Source organism: Crinia signifera, chromosome 4 (assembly GCF_055691185.1).
Source record: "Crinia signifera chromosome 4, ASM5569118v1, whole genome shotgun sequence".
Classification (NCBI taxonomy): Eukaryota; Metazoa; Chordata; class Amphibia; order Anura; family Myobatrachidae; genus Crinia; species Crinia signifera.
In genome coordinates this window covers 66,650,790-66,665,900 of record NC_139220.1, presented here as the reverse complement: position 1 = coordinate 66,665,900, position 15,111 = coordinate 66,650,790, and the positions used below count along the sequence as shown (strand labels likewise).

General features: G+C 44.1%; 1 protein-coding gene across 3 annotated transcripts in view; it reads right to left on the bottom strand.

Annotated features, from left to right (window-relative positions):
• Nucleotides 1-15,111, bottom strand: part of SLC23A1 (solute carrier family 23 member 1) — a 514,139-nt gene that overhangs the window by 341,138 nt on the left and 157,890 nt on the right. For all 3 annotated transcript variants that reach the window (XM_083181818.1, XM_083181819.1, XM_083181820.1), the window contains exon 5: nt 8,644-8,825. In XM_083181818.1, coding sequence (XP_083037944.1) covers nt 8,644-8,825 — 182 coding nt within the window. The remainder of the gene's footprint in view (nt 1-8,643; nt 8,826-15,111) is intronic.

Sequence of the window (15,111 nt, the reverse complement as noted above, 5' to 3'; positions counted from 1 at the left end):
TCACGGAATTTTGGAAAAGATTCAAGAAATGTTGGTCTGAGGAGGCTGGTTTGGATCCTGAAATGGATACACTCCTCATTTCCACATTTATTAATAATTTACATCCATCTATTATTACCACTGTCAAACAGAATGTCTCTACCTGGACATCTGACAAACTCACTGAATTTAGTGAGCACTTATATGAAAAAGAATCTGCTGGATGTTTTGATATGAAGAAGACTGTCGTCACTTCTACTCACAACTTCCAAAATAATAACAGAGGCCCACCAAATAGACCAAATAGGGGGATCCCACAAAATAACCAGAAAAGACCATATAGACCCCCTCAGGGTCCAACACCCCGTGAGCCTCCATACAACAGAGATTACAACAATACTGGTGCAGTACCAAGACAAACAACTTGTTTCAACTGTGGCCGGAATACACACTGGGCTAGGGACTGTCCACTCCCTCCCCAGAAACCACAACAACCTTACACTCCCAGACCCCAACAGGGACCATACAGACCACACTCAACATCAGTTCAAGACCATGTACGTTTCAGAGTGGACTGGTCTGACCCTGCACATTGACGGGGCCCGGAGGAGGGTATCCCATCTTTTGCACAGTTCACTACTCATTGGGAAGATTCACCCCTCATCACATTATATGTTGATGATAAAAAACTGTCCTTTCTAGTAGACAGTGGGGCAACAACCAGTGTTTTGTGTTCTCTTAACTATGATGGTGAACTGCAAAAGACTACTCCTTCAATGGGAATCAACGGGATACCCACTGACACATACCTGACTGACCCAGTTATCATACGCTCCGTCAAGGGAAAACATTTAGGTATACACCAATTCAGGATCATCCCAGAATGTCCTGTTAACTTACTAGGCCGTGACTTGTTTAGTAAATTCCACATCTCCATCTCACCCTCTCCACAAGGGAGTGGGCTCCAAGTCACCTCCCCACACTTTGTGTCACTACAAAATACTCTGGACAACTCACTTGATCAAATTGATGATAGAATTTGGGCCATTGGCCCTTATGACACTGGCTTCATACCCTGTACACCATACAAAGCCAAGCTCAAACCAGATACACAACCCGTGTTTTGCAGACAATATTCACTCTCACCAGAAAAGATTGAAGGTCTTAGACCTATGATACATGACTTCCTCGAACAAGGCATACTCAGGTACATTGTCTCACCTTACTCGACACCTATCAACCCTGTTGCTAAGGCCGATGGCTCTGTTAGATTCGTACAAGACTTGAGAAAAGTGAATGATCTCATTGTTCCTATTGCACCCATAGTACCTGACATCAATTCACTCATCTCAGCAATCCCTGCAAACGCAACCCACTTTAATGTCATAGATTTGAAAAACGCGTTTTTTAGCATTCCTATAGACACAGAGACCCAATTACTCTTTGCCTTTTCATTTGAAGGTAAACAATTAACCTGGTGTCGTTTACCCCAAGGCTATATTGACTCTCCAGTGGTCTATAGCATAATCCTCCAAGCCACATTGGCTCCATGGCACCCCCCCCATAGTTCTGTCCTGCTACAGTATGCAGATGATCTGCTTCTCTGTAGTGTCACCGAGGAGACCAGCCGGTTAGATGGAATCTCATTGTTAAACTGGTTAGCAGAATGTGGACACAAAGTGTCAAGAGAAAAATTGCAATGGTGTAAAACGCATGTCAATTACCTGGGTTTTGTACTCTCTGAGGGAGAAAGAAAAATCAGTCCACAACGCATACAGTCTGTATTGGGCCTGGTCACCCCAACTACCCAGAAGGATATGTTGTCTTTCTTGGGTATGGTAAGTTACTGCAGACAGTGGATCTCTGATTGTTCCTACTATGATAATATCTTGAGACAATGCACACTCAAAGACAAACCCAAGGTTATACAATGGTCAGATGAAATGTATTCTGCATTTAAAAAATTGAAAGAAATGTTAGTACAGAGTCCCGCGCTTGGTCTCCCGGACTATATGTTATCATTTCACTTGTTTGCAAGGGACACATGTACAACTATGGCGGGTGTACTGACCCAACTTCATGGAGGCAAAATGCGCCCAGTCGCATTCTTCTCAAAGGTAATGCCTGTCACTGTGCAAGGAATGCCTGCTTGTCTTCGAGCACTGGCTGCCTGTGCAATGGTTGTTGAGATGTCCACATCACTTACATTAGGACATCCTACTGTGTTACATACCACACATAATGTCCTCTCCATCCTCAAAGGTCTACACACACAACACATGTCTGCCCAAAGACTCAGCGGCTATGAAGTACTCCTACTAGGGAACCCTTCTCTCACTGTAAAATACGCAACAAACACAGAAGGACCTGTCCCTGTACTAAACGCACTTTTAGGTCTTAAAGGACCTGACGACGAGGCGCCGCCTCAACATGACTGTACTCTGACAATTGACTCAGAAACTTCACCCAGACAAGACATGTCGACTGTGCCTATCCCCGATGCCGACATAATATTTGTTGACGGCTCCTGCAGCCGTCCCAATGACAACACGTACCAGGCAGGATATGCAGTGGTTAAACTTCCAAACACCACCCTTGAAGCAAAGACAGTCCCCTTACAGTCAGCACAAGCTGCAGAACTCATTGCACTCACTCGAGCTTGTCACATTTACAAAGACAAACCTGTCACAATTTACACAGACTCCAAATACGCTTACGGAGTTGTTCATGATCATGGTATGATCTGGCAACGCCGAGGCTTCACTGGCGCTGATGGGAAAGGCATATCACATGCGCAACTCATCACAGATCTCTTACACGCAATTACATTACCATCTCAAATTGCCATCCTTCATTGTAAAGCACACACTGGAGGAAAGGATGATATCAGCAAAGGCAACGCTCTTGCTGATACCGCTGCTAAACGTGCTGCCACTATAGCAACATATAACCTCACTCTTGCTGTCATCTCGCCTCCTTCGTTAGATGATACATACCTACTGACAGAATTACAGGCTGCTGCCTCTAATTCAGATCTATCAGATTGGACATATCCAATACTGCAGAAGAATCCACGGACTGGATTAATCTGCAAAGAGGGGAAACCATGTATACCCCAAACCAGTGCATCATTGTTCATAGCACACTACCACGGAGTAGGACACCATAGTATAGTAACAACTACTTTACTCCTCTCCAATGATTTCTACATTACTAATGCAAAAGATCTCATTAAACAATACATCAGTAGATGTATAATATGTCTCAGAAACAACCCAAATAACCCAGACAAAGCAAGACACCAGCACCTAGAATACCCAACCACTCCATTCACTCACCTGCAACTCGATTTTACACATATCAATAATGCAGGAAGACAGGAATATGCCCTGGTCATTGTCGACATGTTTTCTCGGTGGCCAGAAGCATATGCCACTAAATCAGAAGATGCAAAAACAGTAGCCCGCATACTCACGCGAGAAATCATTCCGCGCTGGGGATGCCCGCTTCAAATTAATAGTGATAAAGGTTCAGCCTTCACAGCCAAGGTCACAGCAGAACTAGTCAAAGCACTGCAAATAGAATGGAAGTTTCACATTCCATATCATCCACAGAGTTCCGGTATCGTGGAACGCATGAACCGTACTCTTAAAGATAAACTACGTAAAGCGACAGGAGGTACATTTGCAAAATGGAAACAAGTCCTTCCTATCGTATTGGCTGAAATTAGAATGACACCACAAAAGACTCTAGGTTACTCCCCCTTTGAAATACTAATGGGCAGACCTTTTCCCACGCCCTGGGCAAAGAAACCACTAGTTACAACTGAGGGAGATCTAGACGTAATAAGAGAAGAGTACATTAGATCCCTAATAGAGAAACTTAATGAGTTAGAACAAAATGTTATCTTTAAGAATCCTTCTCATCCACAGATACCCACTCACCCATTCAGGGTTGGAGACAAGGTCGTAGTGAAAGTGTTGCCGAGAAACAAGCACCCCGGAGATTTCACCTACGGTCCAGAAACAGAAGTGGTCGCGGTTACCAGGACGGCTGTCCTCACCGACGAAGGACCAACGTGGATCCATGCATCCAGAGTAAAGAAAATTCCACCTCCACCACACGTCAACACAGAGGTCGACACCGATCCCGAGACTGACACAGACGGGACGAGAGAGGTAATAACGGGAGCCAGTGGCTCTGACCTCCAACTTGGAGAAGACCTGCCGGCTGGAGGTGATGAGGAATCAGGGGTACAACATTCTGAAGCCGAGGACGACGCTGCAGGATATGACTCCCCCCACCTTAGCCCTAGTGATTTTATTCGGGCTTGTTCTTTATAACTGTTTTGCTGAAGTTGATATTACTCAGAATGATGGACGTTTTACCTTCTGGTATAATTCTTCTAGTACAACTGTTGCTACTTTCATATTTTCTTATTGTGATATTGTATCTTGTTCAAACAATCAAGGCGGGAATCGAGAAGAACCACCGCTGCCCTGGCTGTGTAACATCCAACACACACCACACGCTGTAAGTCACGTATATATCTGTGTCACTAGTACTTACTGGGGAGATTCTTGCAACTCATGGGGGGCTGTTGGGTGGAACACTAGAGCAGATACCACTGCCTTTGATATCAGCCAAGACTGGGGATATTACCCCGATGTTGGCATCCATAAATGGTCCAATGGTCGATCCTTACTAACCCGTATGTCCCTACGAAAAAAGGGCACTTGCAATGGCCAATTTATCATTAACTTAGAAAACCCGGCCCCCGGTGATGCCGGACTATATGTCTTGGGTAAATATCAATCAGGGGAAAACGGGGGCCCAAGAGGAAAATTCCATTTAAAGGACATGTACGATAACCCAGAATACACCGCCCTCAAAGCCACTGTAAAACCTAAAACACCACCATCATTCCTTAAACCACATGTCACTACTTTTAATGATATGTTAGCCATTGATAATCCCACGTATGAAGATACCATGTCTATGGAAACAGGTTTCTCTGATGTAAACTATTGGTTAGAATGGATGAAGTATAATGCCCGCAAGGTTAATCAAACTGATTGCTATGTGTGTGGAAAGTCCAGACCCCATTTAGGTACTGTACCCATACACATACCACCTGAACAGGATAAATGCTTTTTTAGTTTATACACTGACACTGTAATAGAAGAAGCCAAATGTGAACAATGGAAAAAGGAATACCCCATTATGACAAAGAATACCAACCCTGGTAGTACTATAACTATTTACCCCGGTAATTACACTTGTTATTTCTCTAATAGTACTGATCAAAATGTTGTACAATTGAAATTATTTCCTGATGGGTATTGTGCTGAAAGAAGACATATCACCATACCCACCATGAAGAAATCTTTGGGAGATATCTATTTTATCTGTGGAGATATGAGGCTGAGGACAAAACTAGACAACCCTTGGAAAGGAGAATGTGCCCCGGCAAAGATTATCATGCCCATTCACATCCTCCCAGCCAACCTTCCTCGGCCTCCTCCCACAGGTAACACAAACACACACTCTAGAGCTAGGAGAGATGCCCCCAAGGAAAGTTTCGATCCACATGTGTATATCGATACTATTGGTGTCCCCCGGGGAGTTCCAGATGAATTCAAGGCTCGAGATGAAGTCGCTGCTGGCTTTGAGTCTCTGCTTCCCCAGGTGACAATCAATAAGAATGTGAATTGGATAAATTACATATATTATAACCAGCAACGTTTTGTGAATGATACTAGAGATGCTTTAAAAGGTATAGCTGAACAGTTAGAAGCCACTTCTCAAATGACTTTTCAGAATCGTATGGCTTTAGATATGATGCTTGCCGAGAAAGGAGGAACCTGTGTGTACATAGGTAAGATTGATGGATGCTGTACTTATATCCCAGACAACACAGGTCCTAATGGGAAAACTACCCTAGCTATTAAACATCTAGAAGATTTATCCATCGAACTCAAGAAGAACTCAGGTGTCACGGACCCCTGGAGTAGCTGGTTTGGATGGCTAAACGATTGGAAACACGCACTAACACAAATAGGCATGTTTATTCTCATTATAATTATTGTACTTATGATAGTAGGATATTGTGTCTTTCCCATATGTAAGAAGATTGGTTCCAAGTACCTGGATAATGTAACACCTGCTATGTACACTGATCTCGCCAAAAGCCTTCCCTCACCAGAAGATTATAGTGAATATGTTAAAATCCATCGTACCAAACAAGATGCCATCTACAAGAATCAAATTGTCTAAAAAGGACATTGATTCTAAGAGGGGATTGAAGGGTTAATCAGCCATCTTGTTTTCATTGAAGGGTTAATCAGCCATCTTGTTTCTCTATGTCTGTCCCTGCTGATTTCAAGGTGGTTATATCCTGGCTCTTTTCCAGTACTCGCTGCTATCATAAACTTTGTTACTTTCCTTAGACACTGTACATTCTGTGCTTTCTCATAACTAACGAATACTACACAAGGCGATGTATAAGCCACCCCACAAAGACACTGCTATTTCCCTACCTCTGCACCAAATATTAACCAATCATGTAATTGAACCAGCGTCGTTTGTTGTGTATAAATATGTTGTTTTCGTCATCATTAAAAGAGAGTTCAACCTTGTATCTGTGGTCATCGTTACTGGTCATATCATATGAGGTTACACTCTCACGGAGCTCTAAGGGGTCTTCACACTGAGGTCAAATAAGGTAATTAATAGATCAGACAATCGATACATCGGCGTATGATCGATTCTCTTCACGGACACAGACAGACGGGTGGGGGGGTAGGGAACACAGACGGGTGGGTGGGTAGGGGACACAGACGGATGGGTGGGGGAACACACAGATGACAGAGAAACATATAGAGGCAGATGGATACAGAGCAGGATTGATATAGAAAACTGACCCAGGAAATTTCTGGAAGCACGCCGAATCTCACAAAAACTACTGCATCACTGAGCTCCCAGCACACTCTTATACAAATACTAACAAATATTTACATAGATCACCAGCACCAGGCAGAGGGCAGATAGGTTTTTAACTCTACTACCTGAGGCTATGAGGTGCACAGCAAGCCACCTGTGTAACACCAAGATGGCTTTTTCCAGGTGACACATCAGTGCAGGGACACAGGGATCGCCAGGCATCATTGCCTCAGGCTCAGGCACCCCTCATCCGGCCGCATAATCATCCCCACGGTCCAGGATGTGACAGACGCCGGCCTGTGCGCAAATGCCGGAGTAATGGACATGTGCAGGGGGGCACAGGAATCAATACGTTTTTCTGCCTCGAACTGCCCTACATCATCACCCCGCTAACAGTGCCAGCTGCACCATCTTCACTGCAGCCTGAGACATGACAGCCTCTTGTGTGCAAAGCTCATATGCCGGGTGGGTGCTCCAATCTGCCGGGCGGGGGCACAGGGATCATTAAGCGTCATTGTCTCGGATGCCCCTGCATCTGACCTCCCCACACTATCCCTAGCAACGGCATGCAAAGAGGGGCTCTCCGGAATCACACTGGATGAAGGGCAGCTACATGACTTTGAGGTATCCAGTGACTGGGTGCTGAGGGAGCAGCGGGTCCCCGGATCATCTAGCACCCCATAGCAGCTGCACGCCCTGCACCCTCAGTAGTTACGCCACTATCTCCCAGGCTGAACCTATTTAAACAATTTTGGACAGGTATATAATCATCCCATTAGTGATACTTGATTCACCCACATTGTGGGAGCGAGTAAATTTCTGGACCTGAGGCTAATATTATTTTCCCATCAGCAACACTGCTTATTTGAATGGAGACAGGGCAGAGCTGTGCTGCCCCAGCACACATTGGTGCACCTTAGCTATTGTATAGTCTTGCTGTAATCAACACCTAGCTGTACAGTTGCTTTGTATTAATTGAAGTACATTAACCAAATGTGGACTCACAGACAGCAGAGCACTGCCAGCCCACTACAGCCGGTACACTACACTGACATCCAAAAACCCTTGAATCCCATTCTTCATCCCCATGTTCTGTCATACTTTACTGTAAATGCATGTACCATGTTCCAATTCTGCTCCCCAGATGCACTGTTGTTCCATTTTGCACCCCCCATATTCTGATCATATTCTGAACCCATTATGCACCCATGTCCAAATATGCATTATTTGCCATGTTCTGCTCACTACTTGTCCTGTTGTCAATAAATGGCAGCTCATAATATTGCTGTCCTTCAACTCCATGCAAGGGCATATTTCCATATGCCCTGCATATTGGAATATCCCCTTACTATTGGCATGAGATCTCATAACATTTATGCATTGCCTTATATCCTGTTTCATCATAACTGCCCTGCACCCCACAGCCAGTCTTTACTGCCCTGTATCCAATACCATAAAATGAAAGTTGATGGGAAGAGAATGGGGTGTGAGGGAAAATGCAGAAATGTAAAAGGTGAATGAGAAGCAGGTGGGTGATGTGTGAAGGAAAAGCTGTTGGGATATGAATGTTTTTTCATATTCTTTGTTTATAAATGTTAAAGGTTCAATAACTTCAAAAAGCTATGAAATTCCAATGACAAACAATTGTTTTAACATACAAAGAAAAAGACATAGTCAAAAATGAATATACATTTTACATGTTATAATTAATACGTTACTCACAATATTGATATCCCCCAGTGAGACCCTGCTCTTTGTCCTGCAGCTTCAAACACAGAAAGTCCAATCAAGGAAATTGTTGGTGCAACAGTTAGTGGACCAATGTAGTTGAGCAATGTTCCTGGTAGACCAACAATCCCAATAATTATTTCAACCAAACTTGACACTATAATTGCTCCTTGTATCTGAAAGGTAAGTAAAATACAATTACAATATAGCCGACAAGTCTCTTCAAAACTACCCTCACAAGTCTCTTGTACAATGTCTATTAACTGTACGATTCCTCCTGCATCATTTATTATTCCATACCTTGCTATTATTACATACCTTGCTATTACTCTTCTCACCATTTAGTCAATCCTCCTGTACAACTGGATTGTATTTATTATGGGAAAACTTATGAATACTACTTACCACTGTTTCCCTTTGTAACATTTAATTCAAACATTTATACTTAAAGTGTCTATTATTGGGGCCTATTGACTCCCAATAATTAACTATCCAACATGCTCATAATTGCATCAGTTGATGCTTATACACACTTTTAGCATTTTATTCATGTGTGTGAATGTTCCTGCTAATGTTTTGGTGGTAATGTATTCACACAGTCCAAAAACAGCCTACTCTCATACCTCCCAACTGTCACGATTTTGGAGGGACAGTCCCGATTTTCGGGTCCTGTCCCGCTGTCCCACCCGCGGCAGGCATTGTCCCGCTGCGGGGGGGTGACAGTACAGTTGGGAGACCCCCAATCTAGTAGAATAGACGCTGTGCGCATGCGCACAGCGTCTATTCTCGTATGAAAATGAGGTCGCGGCTAATTAGCATAAGCCGCGCCCTCATTTGCATACGCCCCGCCCCTTTTTCGGGCGCTGTGTCCCTATTTCATACAGCCAGAAGTTGGGAGGTATGTACTCTCCACTAATCCATCTCACCAATTGTGACTTCTTTTTCTGCTGTATCTGGAGATAAAGTCATGATAAATTAATGATCCAAATTTTGTCTCTGCCTCACCTCCCCCTTGACCTTTCCCCTCTACTGCTGTCCTTCTGCCCCATCCCATTTTCATTGTACATATCCACAATGTTTGCAAGTATTGTCCCTTCTGCATTCAAGCAGTCCCTTGTGTACCCCATACTTAAAATACAACAACTATGTTTGTCCAGAACCATTTTGTTCCTCCCTTCGACCTTCAAACTCCTTGATTGTATTACCTTACTGCCTTTCTTTCCTCCCACTTCTTCCTTGAACCATTTCAGTCTGGCTTCCATCTACTCAACTCCACTGAAACTGCCCTCATGAAAGTCAGCAATGAACTCCATTCTGCTATATCTACTACTCTAAAATTACTCTCTGATCATCCTTCTTGAACTCTCTGCTACAGTATCTCTTCCTGTATGCTCAAGAATTTTCTCAAAATAAATATGTCTAATGTGCCCTACACATGGGCCGACAAATGTTCTGAGTGCTGTGTGCTGAGCAAGGTGTCAGGTTCAGTGTTCTCTGTTAAGAACATTGGCCCTGACCGATTAATAACCTACGTGCAGGTTATTCATTGCTGCTGGATTCCGACCATGAAACACACAGTGATTTACGTGAGTTTTCAGGCATTCTCTGAGCAATTTAATAAAATTGCCTGAAAGTCAGCCCATATGTAGGGCCTATAAGACTTAAGGTGGCCATACACATGCAGATTTATCTTCAGATCTGGCTGGTTGGAACAAAAACATGGTTATGGATGAGAGCAAATGACAGTTGACCATTTGCTTGGAAATGCTGGAAAACTGACAAACTGTCACTCATCCATAACCATGTTTTTGTTACAAACAGCCAGATCTGAAGATAAATCTTACTAGTGTATGGGCACCTTAAGCTGTATTCCCATAATGAGGGGCACTTCCACTTACTCTCAATCTATTAACATCTATAAAGTTACAACGTTGATTTGATGTGACCTCAAGTAATTTAAAATATAACTTTTATTATATGCAAATATATGTGAATAGAGTCAATTAAAATACTAAGGGGGTTATTCTGGTTGATTCGCTCAGATGTGAATTTGCATCCTTGCGAGTCAACCAGGTCCTGCCTTGCGAATGGTGGTATGCCGGCCCACCATTTGCATGGTGTGTACGTTTGAACGGCATGCAAATTAATGTTTTACATAAACATCCATTCGCAGCCTGTGGGGGAACACCCACATCATTCGATGATCTCCGACCATCATAGAATGATGTGGAACATGCACACAGATGTTAGGTTGCCCAGAGCCATTTTAGATCTGTGTGCACATTCTGAGGGAAGTGGGCGGGCAGCTGACACCTGCATTATCAGCCCATTAGCATGAGAAAGACTAGCACTCCCATGGGAGTGCCCAAGAAATGCTGGACCTTCCCATATGTAAATGGGCTTTCCCACACCCCACCCTCCGCTCACAAAGATGGGTGCGTGCACCCAACGAACAGTTTGTTCAGCATGGGCGCACACACCCTGCATCTGCACATGCGCAGAAATTACCAGGTACATGTGCTGATCCAAAACATTGGAAATCTTGAGAACAAATGGGGTCTGTACGAATGGGCCTGAATAAGGTCCTAAATCCACTGTTTTCTCTATAATTAATTTATGATTAAAAACCCCATGTTGACCTTTTGACTGTGAACCTTCCCATGTCGACCTAATGTGTGTGTCAACCTAATGACCCTGTCGACCTAAACCATGCCGGCCTTAAGTCACATCGACCTTCATGCATGTCGACCTTCAGTGGTCGACCTAATGCTTGTAGACCTATTGTTTGACTATTCTATGATCCATACCCAATGTTTAGTGTGTAGGATTTTCAAACAATAATGCTTCATGAATGTATTAAATAGTAGCTTTCTTGTCTTACATTATGGAAAATACATTCAGATGTTGAAGTGTTAGCATACTGGGCAGAGTCAGCATTCCCCCACATGAAAGTAATGTGGAGAATCCAGACTAGATTTTGGTAGCAGTAGCAGAATCCCAGGTGTACTCAACAGCACCCAGTATTTTCTAATATAAGGGGTTCCAAGACAGAGTCACCTTGCTCTTGATGGTGGAAAAGCTACCCAAGTGATAGCATAGGCAAATCTAGGGGGTGGTCCGGGGGTGCACAGGACCACCCATTAGCCCATTTTATAGCTGAGGGATGGGGCTTTCCAACGAGCCCAGCCCCGTGTCTCTAGCCCCCTGTGAACCAGAGATACTGCCAGGCAAAGCTGGAACGTTTTCCCTATAGGATAACATGGGACCCGCTAATTCCAACCCCCACCCAGTTCAACGGTTGCCAGTTCCCCCTCCGGCATCACTGAAGCTCGAGGTTGATCTCAGTCGAAACCCAAATCGCTGGGCCTTCAATCTGATACCAGGCTGGATCCATATGGATTAATTGGTTCCAGGGATATTGAGGTTAACCCGTTTTTTTTTTTTTTCATTTCTTAAATGTAATTTCATGAATGTTTATGTTCTTTGAGGGCAGATTTCTCTGTACCCAAACAGCCCAGTTTCACGGGACCAAAATCATTCGAAGCCAACTCAAAAGTTCTTCAATATGATACTGGTCTCATGTAAATGGGTAAGTTGGTTCCGAAGATATAGCCTGTTGGTTAAAGGGGGGTAGGGAGAGGGGAGTGGTTGTCTCTCCCCCTCACACCAGAAAATGCAGGGACTAGGCTGGTGTATAAGGGGTCAGCCTGGAATGTCCCTGCATGATCCTGGGACCATATTCCCAGGTAAATCCCTAAATTTTCTGTTGTGAAAGGGGTATTATTTCAAACAGCCGTGACCTGCAGTGCTCTGAATACAGCCGGACAGCCACCTGCTCTCTGCCCAGCTGTCAATGACTGTCACCCCTGCAGCTTCCACTCCAATTCTTCTCCCTGCTTTCACCTCAGCCCGCCCCCCTTTAATCATGTGGTGCTGGCGCCCGGTGTGCTCCCCCGACGTCACGCACAACAACAGCGCGCACAATATTTCAAATGTCCACTCGGCTAGAGGGGACACCAGGAGGGGAGTGGGAGCGTGCTCTGCGCTGCGCTCTGCTCCTCTCCCCATAGAAGCAGCTTCACCGCTCTCCATCTCTCCCTGCAGCAGCAGCGAAGGCTCATATAATAATTTACAGTAAGTGGCACTTTTGGGGGCATTGCTTAAGGGACGCTACAAGTGGCGGTATGTGGGGGCATTACGCATAATGTGTGGCTTAATGTGTAAGGGGCATTGCGGTGTGCAGCATCATGTGTAAGTGGCATTATGTGTGCAGCATCATGTGTAAGGGACATTATGTGTGCAGCATCATGTGTAATGGGTACTATGGTGTGCAGCATCATGTGTAATGGGTACTATGGTGTGCGGCATCATGTGTAATGGGTACTATGGTGTGCAGCATCATGTGTAATGGGTACTATGGTGTGCGGCATCATGTGTAATGGGTACTATGGTGTGCGGTATCATGTGTAATGGGTACTATGATGCCATCAAGCAAGAACCCCCTAGCAACGAGCACGTAGGTAAGCAGCACTTAGTGGCAAATATGTAATGGGCATTACGGTTTGTTATATAGTATGTAATGGGCATCATGATGTGTGGCACAATGTGTAATGGGTACTATGGTGTGCGGCATCATGTGTAATGGGTACTATGGTGTGCAGCATCATGTGTAATGGGTACTATGGTGTGCGGCATCATGTGTAATGGGTACTATGGTGTGCGGCACAATGTGTAATGGGTACTATGGTGTGCGGCATCATGTGTAAAGGGTACTATGGTGCCGTCAAGCAAGAACCCCTTAGCAATGAGCATGTAGGTAAGCAGCACTTATGTGGCAAATATGTAATGTAAATTACGGTTTGTTATATAGTATGTAATGGGCATCATGATGTGTGGCACAATGTGTAATGGGCATTATGGTGAGTGGCCTTATGTATAATTGGTATTATGGCGTGTGGATTTATGTGTAATGGGTATTACGGAGTTTTCTAAAATGTGTAATGGGCATTACTGTGTATGGTCTAAAGTGTAATACCCCACCCCTTTTTGTGATGCCATGCCTCCTTCCCATGAGGCCACACCCCTTTTGCCGCGCGGCTACGCCGCGCAAAGGTCTCCCTATTATTATTTCTAGATCTGGGACCACCCATTACCATAATTCTAGATTCGCCTATGGTGATAGGCCAGGGTTTTTTATCATAGGGATAGTTATCCATTGGAGCTATTCAAATGTTTTGCTATGCTAAGTCTGCCTTTATGCTACTACCTGTAATAACAACTGCATATGGATTGAACCTGATATTCTGTGACTTGCTGTACAAAATAAACACAAAAAGTCTTCACACAGTATGAGTCCCCATGTTTGTGATCCTTGTCACAATACATGTTGCCTAATTACTTCTATTACATCTTTCGTAATGTCTGTGTACTGTATATAAAGCCAGTAGTAGTAATAACCACATTTGTCAGGTTAGACAGAAGTATAATATGACTATCCACCAATCTTCTTTGACCAATAATGCTAATCTTTCAGTTTTTCAATTATCTAACAACTTTGCATTTCTTATTTTATATTATGTCACAGAAGATTGGCAGATATATTAACCTATCCTATTTCTTTTAATGTGTTTCAATCAGACATGTTCCAAGGTTATTTTTCGTGAAAAAATATTTCAGTGGTACAGTATATTTATATTCTGTAAGGTGATTTTATTAAATCATAACCTTATTATTAAGCTGATTCTGGTTGAAAGATCTACAGTCAATAGGTCTACCCCCAAAAGGTCGACATGCATTAGGATGACAGGATAATTTGGTCGACAGGGTCAAAAGATCAACAGGTCGACAGGGTTGACATGAAATTGGTAGATGCATGACAAGGTGGGCAGATTAACGTGTTATTATCGCGTTAACGCGGAAATCTAATAACGGCAATAATATCTTTAATGCGTTAACGCTTAAATCACGTGACCGGCTACATCTCAGACCCGGAAGCCGGAAGAACGGTGCATTTTCGCGCCAGGACACAGCAGCCGAGGTCCGTGCGCATGCGCATTGGCACTTGGAGGATGCCAGGACGCGGCTGCCATGGTCCCCGCGAATGTGCTGCAGCACTTGGAAGATGCCAGGATCCCGCTGCTGACGTCCCCGTGCATGTCCTGCCGCACTTGGAAGACGCCAGGATACCGCTGCATAGGTCCCCGTGCATGTGCAGAGGGGCTGCCAGATAGGAGGAGGAAGGAGATCCCCGGGTGCATAAGGAAGACGCTGAATATCCAAGAGGGCTACATCCCATCATCACCATACCACCGTGAGTTTGCCTCAAGAGAAGGCTTTAAGTTTAATTACAACTAGCACATGACTAGTATAAAGGGGGTCATTATGAATGTGAGCAAGGACACCGTGTAGACTGTACATGAGGGGAGGATGTCACTGCAGGCCCATACCAAAGGAATACTTGAG